The sequence below is a fragment of the Coffea eugenioides genome, chromosome 8, assembly GCF_003713205.1.
Source record: "Coffea eugenioides isolate CCC68of chromosome 8, Ceug_1.0, whole genome shotgun sequence".
Taxonomy (NCBI): domain Eukaryota; kingdom Viridiplantae; phylum Streptophyta; class Magnoliopsida; order Gentianales; family Rubiaceae; genus Coffea; species Coffea eugenioides.
This window is the reverse complement of record NC_040042.1, coordinates 14,512,140-14,530,480: the sequence shown is the minus strand read 5'-3', so window position 1 is coordinate 14,530,480 and position 18,341 is coordinate 14,512,140. Positions and strand designations below refer to the sequence as shown.

The 18,341-nt window shown below is 35.5% G+C and overlaps 2 protein-coding genes across 2 annotated transcripts; one reads left to right on the top strand and one right to left on the bottom strand.

Annotated features, from left to right (window-relative positions):
• The first annotated feature begins 1,102 nt into the window (after window positions 1–1,102).
• Window positions 1,103–14,205, top strand: LOC113779664 (AP-4 complex subunit epsilon). The gene is made up of 11 exons (XM_027325339.1): window positions 1,103–1,924; window positions 3,505–3,690; window positions 5,518–5,733; window positions 5,840–5,950; window positions 8,020–8,217; window positions 8,320–8,451; window positions 10,162–10,218; window positions 10,327–10,443; window positions 11,784–11,861; window positions 12,332–12,475; window positions 12,569–14,205. Exons 1-11 carry the CDS (start codon window positions 1,358–1,360, stop codon window positions 13,673–13,675), a joined length of 2,913 nt encoding a protein of 970 aa, XP_027181140.1. The 5' UTR covers window positions 1,103–1,357; the 3' UTR covers window positions 13,676–14,205.
• Window positions 14,206–17,052: 2,847 nt separating this feature from the next.
• LOC113779033 (peamaclein-like) lies at window positions 17,053–17,960 on the bottom strand. The gene is made up of 2 exons (XM_027324441.1): window positions 17,879–17,960; window positions 17,053–17,237 (listed from the first exon to the last, which is right to left on the bottom strand). Exons 1-2 carry the CDS (start codon window positions 17,958–17,960, stop codon window positions 17,053–17,055), a joined length of 267 nt encoding a protein of 88 aa, XP_027180242.1.
• Between the last annotated feature and the right edge of the window lie 381 nt (window positions 17,961–18,341).

Sequence of the window (18,341 nt, the reverse complement as noted above, 5' to 3'; positions counted from 1 at the left end):
AATGTCTTAACACACTTTAGAAGAAAAATACCCTATTATGAAATTTGACAATGAAAATTAAACATATGACTCTAAATTAGAATAAAATTTAAATAAACATCACAAAACTTCCAAACACCTAAACAACCCAAAGATATTTTGTTCTAGTTATGCTTATCTTAAACATCACATCTTATATATTATACTAGTGAAAAAATACACCCTATGAGTGTGCAAATTAAAATATAAAATAAAGTTATTTTGTATTAAAACTAATGGAAGTTATTAGAAGCTTAATTTTTTGTATTGCAAAAAAAAAAATATATTACGGATTTTTTGTTGTTGCAAAAACTAGAAAAAAATAAGTTATTGAAAATTAAAATTGGGAAATTATTGGAAGTTGCTCAACTTTAATAGTTAATTTTAGCAAATCTTTACTTTTATGTGGGTAAATAAAAGATAACAAAAAAATTGTAACACCAAATCCATTCCACAGCCTCAAAACTCATGCTTTATATATAAAATGATGTATAGAGATATCAAGTTTACGGTAAGTGTGTGAGGCAAAGTTACCTAATAATTAACAAATACCATATGCCTAACGTCCATTCAAGTTTATCATAATTATCTTATTTATCACTCACCGTATCACCCACTATTTTAACAATGAGAAAACTTATGTATGACAATCAATCAACAACACTTGATTAATATTTGTGATATAATTCATTTGTACTTTTCCCTTCTCTTTGTGTTTGGTTTTTACAAATATTAATTTCCTTTATCTCAATAAATCCCAAATTTTCAAAAAAAAAATTAAAAACCTCTAAAAAAAAATCAATCAATAACATACAAAATCAAATTCAACGAGAACAATTTTCCAAAATCCTATGGAGAATTTTTATAAACAAAACGTAACAAAAACTTTTCCACTTTTGCCCACTAAATAAAGTAGAATATACAAAGCAAAATATACAAACCCAAAATGAAAAGCTCAAAAAAAAAAAGAAAGAAAAATTAAAAGAAAAAAGGAAAAATAAAAATTCTGCACGTGCTTCTCATGTAGTTCTATGAATGAATATCTCTTCAGACTCGTACTGATACTAAAACACTCTTCTCTACTCTCTCTCTCTAGATCTTCCCCAATTTCTCAAAATTTTTTTTCTCAGATCTTCCAAATAATTAATACCCTAATACCCAAAATTCGTTGTGATTTTCCCCCAATCATCACTGGCCGGCCCGAAATTGCCAATCAAATTGAAGTACCTGGGCTGGAATTGTCCGAAATTTCCGAGATTTTTGATCGAAGATTGTTGTTAGGGTTTGATAAAGCAAATTCAAGCTGGAGCAGTTGAAGACTATCGGGCGGGAGCTCGCAATGGGCTCCCAAGGAGGATTCGGGCAATCGAAGGAGTTTCTTGACCTAATTAAATCGATTGGAGAAGCTCGATCCAAGGCAGAAGAGGATAGGATCGTTCTTCATGAAATTGAGACGCTGAAACGGAGAATTACGGAGCCGGACATTCCGAAGAGGAAGATGAAGGAGTATATTATAAGGCTTGTTTATGTTGAGATGCTTGGGCACGATGCTTCTTTTGGGTATATTCATGCGGTGAAGATGACTCATGATGATAATATTCATCTGAAGAGGACTGGGTATTTGGCGGTGACGCTGTTTCTAAATGAGGATCATGATTTGATTATTTTGATTGTGAATACTATACAGAAGGACTTGAAATCGGATAACTATTTGGTGGTTTGTGCGGCTTTGAATGTGGTTTGTAAGTTGATTAATGAGGAGACTATTCCAGCTGTGCTGCCGCAGGTTGTGGAGTTGTTGGGGCATCAGAAAGAAGCTGTCAGGAAGAAGGCTGTTATGGCATTACACCGTTTTTATCAGCGCGCTCCCTCTTCTGTCAATCATCTCATATCTAATTTCAGAAAGGTGCACTGAAGTTTCAAACTTGTATATATTGTTAATGTAGGTAAAAAATCAGAGTGAAGATCCCTGGTTTGTTGTTGACTGGAGAGTAGTAATCAGTTGAGAAGCTGTTGGCAATTTTAATATAAAAACATTTACCATGTTAATGTGCAAAGTGAGTAACTTTTTAAGGATCTGAGTTAGAACTCCTATCATAAGTAAGACAAAACAATCCACTCATCCATGAGCCCATGGTGATAAATGTCGTGCTTTCTCAATGTGGATTGATAATAAGGGTATTTAGGTGGGACAAGAGGGATTCAACATTTTGATTTTGGTAATACTTCTGAAGTGGCCCTTTTTGAGAATGTAGATTGTTAGTGTAAAATTTCAAGAAATGTGTTCATATAGTATTTAATTCTGGTAGCGCATTAGTGGCCTTTGTAAGTTCCTGTGTTGTTGTACATTATTGATTGGGTATAGCAGTTTTCGAGTGGAAGAGTTTTTAGAATGTAGGTACTCTTTTTGGCCGGAGTAAATATAATATGGGAGGCATTGGAATGGAAAACAGTGGGGGCAGGAGATCTGAGTGCAACATAGACCTTGTTTTGTTATTAAAGTATGGTAACTTTCTATAACACACATTGTATGTAAACGCTGTGCCAGTATGTGGTAACTTCTAGAAAGTACTTGGTGTGTTTTTTGATATCAAATACTTCTTTATGGAGAACGACTTACTATTCTTCTAGGATGTTGAATTTTTCTTTTTTTTTTTTTTTTTGTGAGGGATGCAACATAGGATGAACTTAGGATTCAGAAAGGTACATCATTTGTTAATAGAGTCAATGAAGTTGGACATCAATATTCTATAGCTCTTTAATGTGTTGGTAGGAATGGCAGCATAACCTCCACATGCAAATTTTGCTAGTTTTGTTTTGTAATTTATATCCATTCTGTGTGCTATGTGTATATATTCTGCTTTATGAGGAGAAAATCTCTTTCCTGTAAGTTAGAATTGTTTACAGTGCAATGAGTTTGAGATGTGAGGGAATCTTATGTCAACATGCCTTGCCTAGTGGTTAACCACTAGGGTACGTGTATGATACATAACTTTGAATGAAACTTTATAATTTTTGATGGTTTGTGTACAGCACTGTGCTTACTTAGTAACTTACATGAATAAGTAGAAATTTTGCAATGCTATTTTGCTTCAGCTCTTCTGAAAATGCTTAGAAAAGAGTAAGAAGTTTCTATTGAAAGTATGTTTGTGCTTTTCAACTTAAAAGCAAGCTTAAAACCAAAGTCAAACTCAAAACTAGAGCACCTTAAACAACTGTTTTTAGGTTGGAGAAGGCTTTAACTTGTATAGTTTAAGCACTTAATAGTTGGGTTTGAGATGGTATAGATTATTTCTTGCTTACATTAAAAAATATTTTCGAGTATTTCTCTTATTCAAGCGAAATGGTTACTATAATTTTTTGGATATATGGAGTTCCAGATCGATATATAATTTCTTAGTATATATGCAATTGTAGGTGAGAAATCAAATTATCATTGTTTATAGAACTAACAAATTTTTCTTCGTTTCTATGTTAATTTTGCAGAGGCTATGTGATAATGATCCTGGAGTTATGGGTGCAACTCTTTGCCCTCTCTATGATCTAATAACAATTGATGTTAATGCCTACAAGGATTTAGTGGCCAGTTTTGCGAGTATTCTTAAACAAGTAGCTGAACGTCGACTGCCAAAAAGTTATGATTACCATCAGATGCCAGCTCCTTTTATTCAGGTTGGTTGACATGGCTTGAAGCAAATAAAGATTTTTCTCAATGGTCTCTTCCAAATCTTAGTTACATGCTTGACTGGAGATGATTATTTCTTCCTTAAGCTTTTGGTTGTAGCTTGTTGAATTCTTCTTTAATATTTTCTTAACTGGCTTAACTTGTAACAATACAACCTTGCAGTATTCATACTTTAAGGGCTTAATTAGAATATCAGATTAGGTGGGATTACACTGGATTGTTTCATTTTACTTAAAACCTTTGTCTTGATGAGTCTGATCCAATAATCTAGATGGGATAAAGTCATCCTGTGGGGATACATAATCCTTAGCCTAGCCCTGGGTAGGGATAAAAATTAAAGTGGCTCGCCTACCCCTCAAATGCCTTTACTAACTGCCAAATTCTCTTGTAACGCATCTTGCATATGGATATCAACCTCTGTTGTTTGTTATTGAACCAAGGACTTGATGAGTGTAAATAGGTCTATCAATCCTGGGATAGCGAACACCACCTAATCGCGTCCACCTACCGTTAAAGTGCTTCTAATGTTTAGCCTTTAGAATAATCCTGAATAGTTAATGGAGAGAGATTAAAAATTTAGGAAGCAGGAAGGTTACCTGTCTGTTTTCACCAACTTGCAATTAACTGGGTTTTGACCCCCTTATCCTTCATGAGTGGAGGTTCATATATGCCCCTGTTTCATTGAAACAAAGAATTGCTTCTTTCTGTGTCTGTACATCCATCTCTTGACTACGGGAGCATGCCAGACAATTAGTTTGGTCCTTAAGGGATCAATGAAAGAAACATGTTTAAAACTTCACAAGAAGGCAATCACCATAGCGCATTCTTTTGTCTCATAGTCATAGTTGACACTTAACCAGCTACATAAAGGAAGACACAAATTAAGAAAGAAATGACAAGAAGAGTACAAATCTTATCTCGAAATCAAAAGAGAGAGGTATGGATGTGGACTGGCAGCACCTACAAGAGGAATGATTTTTCTGCGACTATTGTACACAAGGTACAGAATAGCTCATTCCCACATTGTTTCCCTTGTAACTGTCTGACTTTCTTCCTAGAAAGATTTGGCTTTTGGAGGCTTGTGTCTTGACTTTCTCCCTTGTACATTAAACTCAAATTCTTATTGGCCTCTTTCTTGTGAAATAAAAAAGCGAATTCTTGAGTATTATATGCATGCATCTTATTTATATATATGTGTGCTTACATCTGTGTATGCATTCACATTATGAATGTTGTTTTGGTATAAGAGGAGGATTGCCTCTTTAGTACATCTAACAATTGGACAGGTGAGCTGCTGGAGTTCACCTTGAGAGAGTGGATGTCGAAAAACTTTTTCAGGATCCTAGAGTAATGATCTGATTTAGCATGAAGTACAATTTCTGGATTAATTGAATTGGAGAGTTCTTTAGTTAGAATATGTCCACACATACGATTATGGAATAGGGCGCTGCAATAATAGATGTTGTCATTTAGAGAGGATCATTTTCTAAGGACCTTAACCTGTACCCCAGATAAGAAAAAAAATTCTTCATTCATTTAACATGACATTACTAACTATTACAACCATATAAACCAGAAGAATCAAAGCCAAGGCTTCATGGGATGTAACTAAGCTTAATATCTGAGGAAAGTAGTAGTTGAAGTTTGACTTGAAGGCTCTTAATACATACTCCAATGAGAAACCCTGGTTATAGGTTTTTTCCATTTAAACCATGTTTTAGTGCTTATAGTAATTGTGTAAAGTATCTTACATGGTGATGCTAAAGCATTTTCTATTGTCGTTTATTGATCATGCCTTTAAATTTTCCATGCAGATCAAACTATTGAAGATACTAGCTTTACTGGGTAGTGGTGACAAGAAGGCCAGTGAGCAAATGTATACTATCGTAGGTGACATAATGAGAAAGTGTGATTCAACAAGTAATATAGGAAATGCTGTTCTTTATGAGTGCATATGCTGTATTTCTTCCATACATCCAAACCCCAAACTTCTAGAATCTGCAGCTGATGCTATTGCCAAGTTTTTGAAGGTTCGTCTTTGCTGCTTTTTCTGTTTTTTCCTTTCAGTTTGATATATCCATGTGTTATGAATTCTGTTGTGCGTTCCTTATTTCTGAATTCTTATTTGGTGAACAGAGTGATAGTCACAACCTGAAATATCTGGGCATTGATGCTCTTGGTAGATTGATAAAGTTAAGTCCAGAAATTGCTGAACAACACCAACTTGCTGTCATCGATTGTTTAGAGGTGAAGGATGCTGTCTTCTCATCATTGTGAATTAATAATGCTACACTTATTTTAGTACTATCATGGAGACTTTGGTGCTATGCAAAATGCTTAATGTTTCCTATGCCATTTTTATTGGCATTGTCCTTTATCTTGCATTTTTTTTACTTCTGTTGGTGGAAGTGTTTCCTGGTACTCTATACTCTGGGAACTGAAACTGGGACGTGCAGACTAATATTTTTTTTCTTTGCTGATTCATGATGTGTATGGATTTCATAGCATGAATGCTTGGATAATAGTGTCTATTTCACGTTTTAGGATGATCTTCAACTAAGTAGTCTATGAAGTAGCCAGTTATTAATGAATTTTGTATAGTGGTTCTGATGTCTGGAATCATATACATATGAACTTGAATCATTGTTCACTTATAGGGAATCCCCATATTATTTTCTTTCTGCGCAATTATGGGGGAAAAATGAGTAGCTAAAGTTGTTCTTTCATCTATTTCTGGTGAATGAAGATATAATGGAGGTTGTAATCTTTTTGCCTTGTTGTTGATTGAGCCTCAAATAGAGTATTTTTTTTTGCTAATAAAATGGTAGGCTTTCTGCCTCTTCTATATAGCTATTGGTCATTCAGAAATTTGTGTTCGACAGCTGTAGCAGATTGACTGTTTTAGCTTACATGCCATATCATCCAAGTGATCTTTTCTCTTCTCTATTGCAAAGTTAGAAAAGAATGATTTGCTTTGTTGCACCGATCTTCACCTATGATGCTATCTAAGTATAGTCTGATAGCAAATAGTTCTTATTTTTTGGTTCAACAACACTCTAGTTCATTGTGTTTAATAAGCCCTTCTGGAATTGTGCAATGAGCCGCTTTGCATGTGTATTTGTTACCTATTATGTGCTGGAAAACATACTTTGGATGAGGTTTGGCCTTTTGATCATCAGGTTTTTGCTGTTAAGCAATCTGGCAATGCTGGTATCTTTGTATTTTCAGCTATGTTTCACAGCTTTTACCCCTTGGTCATAACCAATCCACCAAATAAACAATTCAAAAAATAAAGCACATGGACCCTTTCATCTTGAAATAATATCTACCTATTTGTGTACTTCAACATTGTTCAGGATCCTTTGAGTGTTTTTTCCACGTCAATATTTTCTTTTAGGAAGACCGGAAATGCATATCTGGAAGATGAAATTCTTTTTAAATCGTGAATTATGAAAGGTAAAGAAAGCATATTTTCCTTACAAATCTCTCTCTCTCTCTCTCTGCTGAATGAATTAGAATTAGAATGTTGAACCAAAACCTAGAATGCAAGAGAACACAAAACTCAATATCAAAGCAATGTTTGAGCTCAAAATTAGGTTCATGTTTCATACCTGCAGTTTTCTTTGTATGATGTGGCAATGGACTTTGCTGCCTTCATCCAGTGTAACTCTCTTACTGAGGTAGACATAGTTGAAGTAGCTAGCAATTTTGAAGTCAAATTTGAAGGCTATGAGGTCATCATCTTGAATGAGATTGAGATTTTTGCTGCTGCCTTGAAGAACTTTTTTTGCCCTCTACCTGAGTGATATAAAAGTTACGCTTCTCAAGATTACACTTAATTTAGAATAAGATATCAGCCTTGTTCTCGTTTGCTTTAGATTTTACAAGATGCAATTATGGAAAGTGATTATAGAGAATAATCAGAATCAGTAAAAGCTACCCTTTTGGGTGATTATGGATTTTAGCTTTTTTGGTTATTAAAAAAGCTATAATCTGAATACAAAAGAAATGAGAACATCTCAAAACTGATTAATCATAATCAAAATCTATTAGCAGCTAAAATAATCAACTGAGAACGAGCCTATCATATGCTCTGGTAAATGCTCATTTTAAGAATTTCATATTAGTTTAGTTTCTTTTACTTTCTGAATGGATATAACTAGAATTTTGTTACTCTTTAAATGCTTTTCTCCCTCTCCCCTTCTTTTGAGAGGGAGTGGCCAAACTCTGCTGCACAATTGAGTTGTATTGCTTAATTAATTTTTTATGACATATCATTTGTCATCATTTTAAACTGTGACGTCGTCGTTATACAGGACCCCGATGATACCCTTAAGCGGAAGACGTTTGAGCTGCTATATAAAATGACAAAATCTTCAAATGTGGAAGTGATTGTGGACCGTATGATTGATTACATGATAAACATCAATGATAGCCATAATAAGACTGAAATTGCATCCAGGTGCGTTGAACTTGCTGAGCAATTTGCACCAAGCAACCAGTGGTTTATCCAGGTAAATTCGATCCTTACTTTCCCATTTTCTTGAGTTTGATTTTGCAATAGAAATATACAACTTTTCGAATTCTGTGCTTATCTTGGTGTTCTTACTTTTCAGACAATGAATAGAGTCTTTGAACATGCTGGTGATCTAGTAAACCCTAAAGTGGCTCATAATTTGATGCGCTTGATTGCTGAGGGTTTCAGTGAGGAAGATGATACTGCAGATAGTCAGTTGAGATCCTCCGCAGTAAGTGCTCCTCGGCAAAGATAATTTGGCTGAATCCTGCTTTTGAGATTACCTTGCTATTTTGGAACTATGTGTTGGTTGATGTTCTTTCCATATGAATTTGGATGTTTACTGAATTTGGACAAGTAAGTTTGTGCTGGCTTATTATTTGGAAGTGAACAGAATCATGATGGGGAACTGAACATGGTGTATTTTGTTACTTTTGTGAATGCATGTACTTGTCTTGAACTATTTTCTGGACTGTGTATAGATGGCACATGGACTGGACTACTGTATGCCTGCAGATAAAATAAGTTATGTTGACATCATTAACTAAGATGCTGTGGGGGCGGCGGGGAAAGGGTTGTTCTATTATCAAGTGATGCATAGTTGTGAACCATGTGTGCAGATTGGAAGATCTTATCAGTCCGTACATTTGCATCTAGAAGTGTTCACACTTTTTGTTTGGTCTTTTCCTCTATACCTTAGTTGGATGGGCAATTACACTTGGTGCAATATTTTTCCTGCCATTGCGAGATCTTAAAGATTTGATAGATGAATCAGTTTGAATTGTCCATTCTAGCAGCGACCAATTGAATTGTAATTAGGGTGATTTCTTATTTCTGTCTCCATTTAAAATCATTTTTGTTGTATGCCTAAGAGTGGGAAAGTCCTAATTGAGGTTTCCAATACTGTCTCAAAATTTTCTGAAGAGAAGATTTTACATTAGTGTTGCTTGCTAATTCATAATGCTCTTTATAGGTTCTATACTTAAGAGTTCTCTCTAATTTCTGAATTGTTAGCCTTTCTACTTCGAATGGCATTATATATTAATTACAGAAAGTATTACCTAAGGAAATTTTGGCTTGCCCACAAAAGTTACCCAAAGAATGATGAATATCTGAATAAGTTGACTAGTCAACACAACACATGAAATAAGAAATAAGGTGAATATAATTGGCAGTCACAAGCTTAGCTTAAATTAAGCCTGTGATGCCTGCTAAAAACCATCTTGCCTTTGCAAACTGGATAGAGGCATTGAAAATATTCCTGTCTGATTAAGTCTGTTTTGTTTTCTTTCCATGTTACTCAAAAAAAAAAAAAAAATCTGTGTCTGCACTTATTTTTAGACTTTTCTCTGATAATTTGTGGAGTTTGTAACTTGGTTTTATTATTAAATAGAATTTTCTATACAGGATATGGTGTTTGTTAATTACTCTTAAGAATAGAGGCAATGAAATATATCTCTGTGACTGCAGTCCTCATTTAATATGTTTTTCCTCGACATAGTTTGCTGTTCTTCATGCTAGGCACTAATGGAGTGCTAAATGTTTCCTAAAATCTCTTTGGTGCTTTGTTTTTTGGTAGTCTGTTGTGTGTTAGCAAGGCTCATTCATTAACAGGAGATGTTCTTGGACTATCTCTGGGGATCTTGTGCATATTTATCTGAGGATCCCTATGGTGTGGATCTCTATCTCTGCTATTGTTTTGTAACTTTATGCATTGAATTATTTTTATCTTTATATATAATATTACGCTGCACTGCTGATCGCTGGATGAATTTGTAATTCAAGGTCAATGTTCAGGAATTGTTTCTTTTGACTCTCGGCTGAGCTTTTATGCTTAATTTACTAATTTAGTCTGAAATAGAGAACGATGTTTTAGTCAGCACTTATGATATTACACTTTTTCTTTAAATGAAAAATGAGTCAGCTTTTTCTTGGACTGCAGGTAGAATCATATCTGCGCATTGTTGTGGAGCCAAAGCTTCCTTCAACATTTCTCCAAGTAAGTTTTCCAATGTTTTAGTTTGACTTTCTTCTTGTTTTATGCATCTTGCAGTGACCAGCATGCAAATTTCTTTCTGCTTTTCATTTCCTGAGGTCCATGTTACAGGTCATTTGTTGGGTTTTGGGAGAATATGGAACTGCAGATGGAAAGTATTCTGCCTCCTATATAACTGGTAAATTATGTGATGTGGCTGAGGCATACTCAACTGATGATACCATCAAGGTATAAACCACTTTTACCTTCTTTACTGACTGTTTGGGTCTCAAGTAGTTGGACAAGTTACATTTGTCTTATCTGTCCATGTTTGTGTATTTCTATTTGGAGTGATTTTTTTTTTGGGGGGGGGGGGTTGGTGGGAGCCTGCTATTGTTTGATTGATTATGGTACATGCTTTTGAGCTGATTTGTGGCCTAAGTTATCCTGCTTGAGAGTTTAATAGGTTTGCCTATACATAAAAAATGTATACACGCATAGACTGATGAGCTTGACAAGTGAACCTGGTTTTCCCTCTGCTTCATCAAAAACGCATAAACACAGAGACTCTGATGTCAAAGTATCATATAAGACTGTCATAGGGATTTCTTGGATTGAAGTGTTCCTTAGATATAGGTTGGTTGATATTTTTACTGGATATTGTGCAAAGAAGGATTTGTCAACAAATTCCCAACAGGTGGTTGGAGTGGTTGCTTGTTCAAAATTGAAATAGAACTTAACAATCAATTGGCTGTTTATAATTTGGAAAAAACTGAAAAACTGGTTGAACGAATTTTGTTTGTACTTCGGATTTCAATAAATTGGAATCTGGTAAAATCAAAATAGATCCAGTCTCTAATATTTGGTAAAACAGTTTGGGCGTGGAAACTAAAGTTAGATGCATGAATTCCCGTTAACCGGTTGAATTTCAGATTTGTATTATATACTTGTATATATTAATACATATACAAATTACTAAGTAATAACTACTGAATATCAGGTGCTAGTAAACTATTAAGGGACTGAATAACTTTACTAAATGCTAACTGTTCTTTAGAAAATTGCAGATATTCTGGATTTTTACTTATTTACTGAAATCCAATTATTGGTCTCCAATTTACCAAAATAAAGGTTTGGTAATTGGATGTTGGCCTTGCACCCCAAATTAAAGGAAAAAAGAAAAAAAGGAAAGTGAATTACCGATTACTGGCTGATGAACACACTTTTGAAAGCTCTAAGAATGTAGTATTCCACTATAATATCCTTGAAAACCATCCATTAAAGATCTTGATTAAAGCTTCTGCCTGTATTCAAAGACGAGTAAAGATTCATAAAGCAGAGATGAAGATACTAGATGTGCACTTTTTTAAGTTGAACTTGACCTGCTTGATTTCCACAAATGGAACACACACATGCTTGGCCTATTCTTGCATTATGAATGCATAGTCTGTGGATCATGTATACTGCAGTTATATGCCCGTAAAAGTTAGGCTTTCTAGATGTTCTGATCATGGAGATTATTCATTCAGACATCTGAAGTTTAGTTGATTCCTATCCATAGAGTTTTGATGTTTTCCTTTACTGTGTAGGCATATGCAATATCCGCATTGATGAAAATATACTCATTCGAAATAGCAGCTGGGAGAAAAGTGGACGTGCTTCCTGAGGTGGGTAAACTGAGACAAATTCTCTTCCTTTTGATTAAACATAACTATATCCTATGCTGCACTATAATATGTATGAGCTTTATGTAGTATTCAGCCTCTTCTCTCCACCTCTCTCTCTCTCTCTCTCTCTGAGCCAAATGAATGATGGCGAGATTAAGAACAAATTTCTAGCCATCAATCTGTATGTCTTGAGAAATGATTAGCTGGCAATACCGCATTCCAACATTTGAACTGCAGTAGGTCATCAGGATTCTAGATGAAAATCAGTATTTATATGTAGTGATTGCAGTAAATGAGACTTTTGTCCATCCTCATCTTGGTATCTTGGGATTTGTTTTTGGTTCAAACTTCAGATTGATAGACCTACCCTGTCACTGACAGAGCAAGCTGCTTTGATGTGGCCGCATCATTGTTTGGTTTAGGCGATGATTCTTTATGGCCTGACTGGTGAATTTCTTTGCTTACTGCAGTGCCAGTCCTTCATTGAAGAACTACTAGCATCCCACTCAACGGACCTCCAGCAGCGTGCTTATGAACTTCAAGCAATCCTTGGTTTAGATGCTAATGTGGCTACCAACATCATGCCAATGGATGCAAGTTGTGAAGACATCGAGGTATCAGATTTTGTAGAGAATACATAGCTAGTTGTTGCTGCTCAGCTTGGCAGTGCTCTTTGCAACTTTAAACACCCATGAATTCTTGTGCAGATTGATAGAAGCCTTTCATTTCTCAACGGTTATGTTCAGCAGTCAATAGAAAAGGGGGCCCAGCCTTATATTCCTGAAAGTGAACGGTCTGGAATGACAGATGTCAGCAGTTTCAGAAGCCAAGAACTGCATGAGGTCTCATCACATGCCCTTAGGTTTGAGGCATATGAGCTTCCTAAACCAGTGATGCCATCCAGAGTTTCTCCAATTGAGCAATCATCATCAAATGAACTTGTACCTGCACCTGAGCCATCTTATCATGCAGAGATGCACCAGGTTGCTTCGTCTGTGCCATCTGTATCTGACACTGGGTCATTAGAACTAAAGCTAAAACTTGATGGGGTCCAACGGAAGTGGGGTAGGCCAACTTACTCTTCTGCTGCACCATCTACTTCAAATGCTGATATCCCTAAGATTCAAAATGGAGCTCCTCAGCTTGATGCGGTTAGTAGTTCAAGCTCAAAAGCTGTGTCTTATGATTCAAGGAGGCAGCAAGTAGAAATATCTGCTGAAAAGCAAAAACTTGCTGCTTCACTTTTTGGTGGTACATCAAAGTCCCACAAAAGACAATCTTCTGGCAGCCAGAAGGTTCCAAAGACTAACATTCCTGCTGCAGAAAAATCTCATGTGGCTAAGAATGCAACTTCAGACACTGCTGTGTTAGAGAGAACTCCCCAGCCGCCTCCAGACTTGCTTGATTTGGATGAATCCGCTGTTTCTAGTAGTGCACAATCTGTGGATCCTTTCAAGCAATTGGAAGGTCTCCTTGACCTAAACCAAGACACTTCCACTTTGACTACTAGTGATGCTAGTGCTAGCGGAGCACCAGATGTTATGTCTTTATATGGGGAAACAACCCTGAATGTGCAAAGTGGTGGTGTTCCAAACCTACTTCCTGCCGGTAGAGATGAGGCCAATCTCCTTTCTGGACTTGCAGGTACACCTGACAGAAATGGTCATGGAGAAAATACGGTTACAAACCCAACTCAGCAATTAAACAAGGGACCTAATGCTAAAGAATCACTGGAGAAGGATGCGCTGGTCAGGCAACTAGGTGTAACACCAACAGGTCAGAATCCCAACTTGTTCAGAGATTTGCTGGGCTAAGTATCTGGAGGCTGATGTATCTGTTATAGCATGTATCATTGTTCTTCGAGAACAATTGTTGTATGATTACGGCTTTGGATCTCCATGCGGTTGGGCTAATCTACAGGGATCTCAAATAACGTGCCGAATCTGTTGGGCTTCTACACTGGAGTGGGTCAAAGGCCTGTCGGGGAATAAAACTGGGTATAGTCGGTGTATCAACCACAGGAACAGTAGAGCTTTTGTAGATTAAATTTGAGAGTTACGAGAGTTGTTGAACCATTCGTCAGGCTTTTATTTGTGCATGTTTTTCAGCTTAAGCTTTCCTGGAACAAATTGAGGACTAAGAGCAGCATGCATTTTTTATGCTCCACATGCTTATTTTGATGTATTCATGACGATCCTTTTATGACTCTTTGTGCTTGGAAACCATTTTTGTGCCAATTCCATTGTATACCCTTTGTAGAGCCAATTAACTCATTGTATCCCCTTTGCAGAGCCAATTAACTCGGATTTTTGATACTGTATTAGAACTTCTATGTTAAGTGAAATCATTGTTTTCCTGACTAGACCATGGTTGTCATCGCTTGTCATCTGAAACTTTACGCTAGAACATGAAATGCCATAACTACTACTAATCTCAACTGCCTAAGCCAATTATTGGTTTATTGCAGCACTTATTCATACATATTTGTCTGAAGGCTAAAATTCATCCATTGGACTTTTTCATCTGTGGAACTACAGGTAAATACGCGGCCAAATCTCTTGTTTCAACCCTCAAAAATTTCCATTTTTCCAAACATTTCTTGCAACCAAAGCATCTTTGAAGCAAAAGTAGACCAGATGGAAATTGCAGGCCCTTGATCAAGCGGAAGTATGAAATCTTTACCTATATAAAACTCTTCTCGCAGTCCCCTCGCGGTATGGAGGAGCTCATAGAGCTTAGGCAAGGAGGTTTCTGATGCCTCGGCGGTTGTCATTGGCAGAACTAGGGTGGCGGAGAGGTCCCCTCCCCTGCAAAGTTTTGGAAAATTAAGTTTTTCTCCCTTGAAAAGTTGAAATGTTTAAAAAAATTTGTGTAAATTTGCCCTCACAAAAAATTAAAAATATTTTAAGTTATATGCTTGAGTTTTAGTTGAATTAGAGTTTGCTCCCTCAAAAGAAATTTTCTGGTTCCTCCTATAGTGGTTTGTCAAGCAACTACCTTTGCTGTTAGGTTTGTATTAACACTCTGGATGAGAGATATTCTGGTGGGAGGTGACACCATTTATCGAATAAAATCAGGCCACTTCGAATTTGGAATATGACTTGATCAAAAAGCAGTAGATGTCCGTTACTAATACTGGAGTTGAACATTTTTGTGATATTTGTGGACTGAAATTTCTTTTACTCAAGATAGAAACTCCAGAACAAATTTTTTAGTAGACTCTTTTCTCGTGAATCAATCCGTCAGGTTTTCACAAAGACATCATGCCCTCCTCTACATGAAAATGATTTCGCAACGGTACATTGCTAGAATTGTACAGTGCAGTTTACCCACCGAATTTACTGTGAATTCTTGTTGGAAAAGTTTAGAATCAGAGAAATGGAATCATCCAAATCCATAAGTAGGATTCAACTTTGCGTAAGTAAATTCCAGAATAGGGAATTCAACACTATTTTCTTAGTTAAATAAATAACACACTGCCCGCGCTGGGTTGTTCGGATGGTGGAGGCGGGGTCCTTACTCCAAGTCTGTTTGGGTTCGATTCCAGTCTGCAACCCAGTTGTTTACCGTCCTAGGTATCGGTCGAGCCCGCTCTGCCTGGGCGCTGTGGAATTAGTCGGGTGGTTCTGAATACCCACATTGTCGAAAAAAAAAAAAAAAATAACACACTGAATGCTACATTACCATAGTAGCCTTTTCTCTTCTTTCTTATTTTCCACCTTCCAATTTTTTACCCTTAACAACAGTAATGTTATTGGAACAGATCATAACAAATATTCTGTAGAAAATTGTTAGATTTAAGAAGAGGGGTTAGATTTGGGAAATAATCCTGTGTTGAGTGCGAGTGAAAGGATTACTATGCAGCAATTTCATTCATTTGTTAATAGTAATTTTTTTTCCCACTTACTGATAATGTGTACTTTCGTGAATAGAAACTTGCACTTTAATGAATAGCAACGTACACCTTGATGAACAAGTGGTAAAATAAAAAAAAATTATACATTTGGATTGTGATATTTCTTCTTACTATGTACGTATAATTCTAAGATTGGTGAATTCGTTTAAATTTTACCACTAAAATAAGTGGCAAAGGCATGTCTTAATACTAAATGTTGCTTTGATGTCATATCTTATAAAATTGAAATACCACTAAAATATGCATAAGAATAATAGAAAGCCCATTCTTTTATCTGAGTTCTGTTTACCAGATTCCTTCTAATCAAGAACTTGTGATTAATATCCATCCAGAACAATTGAATGGAAGTTCAAGAGGGATGACAAGAAGGTCAAAAAATTATGCTAGAAGCTTATTAAGGGCAATTAAAAAGGTTGTTAGGAAATTATCTTAGATCCTAAAAAAATTTTTCAGCCGTTTCTTTATACAAGGACGAAATCTTAAAAATGCGATACATGTAGACCCCCAATATTTACACACACAAAACATTTTGTACTAACTACCCACAGTAAAAAAAAGAAAAGAAAATGTTTTTATATTTCTTTTTATTAAAAACAGAATTGTGTAGCACAATACTTCCAAACCTTTTCAAAGTGGGCAATCCATTACCTTCCCAAGAAAAAAGTGACATTTGATTTTCATAGTTAATTAGCACATACCTCTTTTAGGAAGTATAGATTTTAAATACTTAAATCGAGAATTCCCTTCTTTCTCATAAACCAATGATGCACGTTGTTCTTTAGCTAGGTTTCTAACTTTCTATGCATGTTATTAGTCATGGTGAAAACAATTCAGTCGAGATTCCATTACACATGAAAAAATCCTTTCAATCCAAAATTATGCTAGACATTTAAAATCACTTGATCAATTGGGTACAATTTTTCCATCTCTGGTTAAAAATTCTTTTCATGTTACTGATAGAAATATTGTGAGATCTTTTAACATTTGAAATTTAAAGATATAGTTTTCTTTTCTAGCTAGATTAAGGCTTACTGGTGTTGATTATGAAACTAAGTTGATATGATCCATTTCACAGGAAATTAGAGAAAAATTCTAAACAATATTGTTGAGAGCAAACGTAAAATATTACATCTACAGAAATATCCGATTGGATATCTCATATTTATTACACACTTTTCTGCATGAATGAAATAGGCAAGAACTTTATGGAAAGTGAATGAAGAAACAAACATTTTGAAATCTGCAAAAAAAGGGTTTAAACATTGAGTATTAGAATCAAGGGCACTTGGGTTTTCCTTTGGAGTTGAGCTTGTCTCTGTAACATCGGCATTCAGATTTGTTGCCATATGTTCCAGAAGGAACGCAACTACATGCAGCACAGCAGATTCCACAATACTTCAGGCAACGCTTCATCAAGCCTGCTTTGGAGCATCTCACCCCACACTTTGAGTCGCAGAAACCTTTTGATATATTGAAATCAGAACAAGAAAATGTCAAAATTGAATGAAATGTACCAAAATCAACATCGTACAACTTCTTAAAAACAAACTGCCAAGTGGTCAACGTTGTTATAGTTGTTGACGAGGGTTCCAATCTCAATGCTCTATTCTCTTTTTTTTTTTTTCATTTTCTTCCCTATTATGTTTTGGATTAATGTTTTATATATTGATAGTATAAACGCTATCACCAATAATATATGATACCTACTCTAAATTTAAATTGAAAATCTGAATTATATATATATATATATTATATCCGGTTGTGATAATATATACACTATTTTGCGTACATAAGATTAACTCTTATACTTCTCATTTCTCCAAAGAAAAAAACTGACTTTTTTTTTTGTTTTTGAAATATAAATAACCGTGAAAGAGTTGGGTGGAAAAGAAATTGAGCAAGTTCTTGAGCCATGAATAGATGCTTAAGAATTGTCATGTGCTATTCAATGACTAAAGGGTATTCCCAAATCAAGAAAGGTCCTTATTCTTTAGCTCTACACTAACATTAAGATTCCAAAAACAATAATAAAAATATTTGCATAAAAGCTACTACATTAGCATTAAGTGATGTCGCTACTAGTGGGAAAAAAGTATCTTACTTGTATTTGCCATTGCAATTTCGAAAAGTGAGGAGCTCAAAAGTAGTGTCACCAGTAGCAAACTAACAACATAAAGCTTCATTGTGCTTCCAAATTAGAGGCTTAACTATAAAAGGTGGAAATGAAAGAAGCAAAATTTGAAAACAAATCAAAACAAGCTTAAAGGTTGAAGGAGGTGAAGAATAGGGAGCGTTTATGCAAGTATTTATAGTTGTATCTTTGGATGGCTGATCAGCCATCTCATGATGGTGCAAATTATTCATATCCATGCAAAAGAAGTAGGTGTTTTAGGTGGAGGTACAGGCAAAGACATATGTCTTAAAAAACATGTACGTCCAGGCAGGATCCAGACTGTTTGCATGGTGGTTATGGTGCTTCTGTTGTTAAAAATATTAGGCTATTTGGCCTGTTTTGTCTCTTTACAGCTTCTTAATCCTTTTGCACAGCATTGAAACAGAGGATT

Excerpts from the sequence above, each read along its gene's own strand:
- LOC113779664 (XM_027325339.1), top strand. The coding sequence starts at position 1,358 with ATGGGCTCCCAAGGAGGATTCGGGCAATCGAAGGAGTTTCTTGACCTA. Across the intron at positions 1,925-3,504 it reads TCATATCTAATTTCAGAAAG|AGGCTATGTGATAATGATCC; the intron begins GTGCACTGAAGT and ends TTAATTTTGCAG. Across the intron at positions 5,734-5,839 it reads CTATTGCCAAGTTTTTGAAG|AGTGATAGTCACAACCTGAA; the intron begins GTTCGTCTTTGC and ends TTTGGTGAACAG.
- LOC113779033 (XM_027324441.1), bottom strand. The coding sequence starts at position 17,960 with ATGAAGCTTTATGTTGTTAGTTTGCTACTGGTGACACTACTTTTGAGC. Across the intron at positions 17,238-17,878 it reads AATTGCAATGGCAAATACAA|GTTTCTGCGACTCAAAGTGT; the intron begins GTAAGATACTTT and ends ATATATCAAAAG.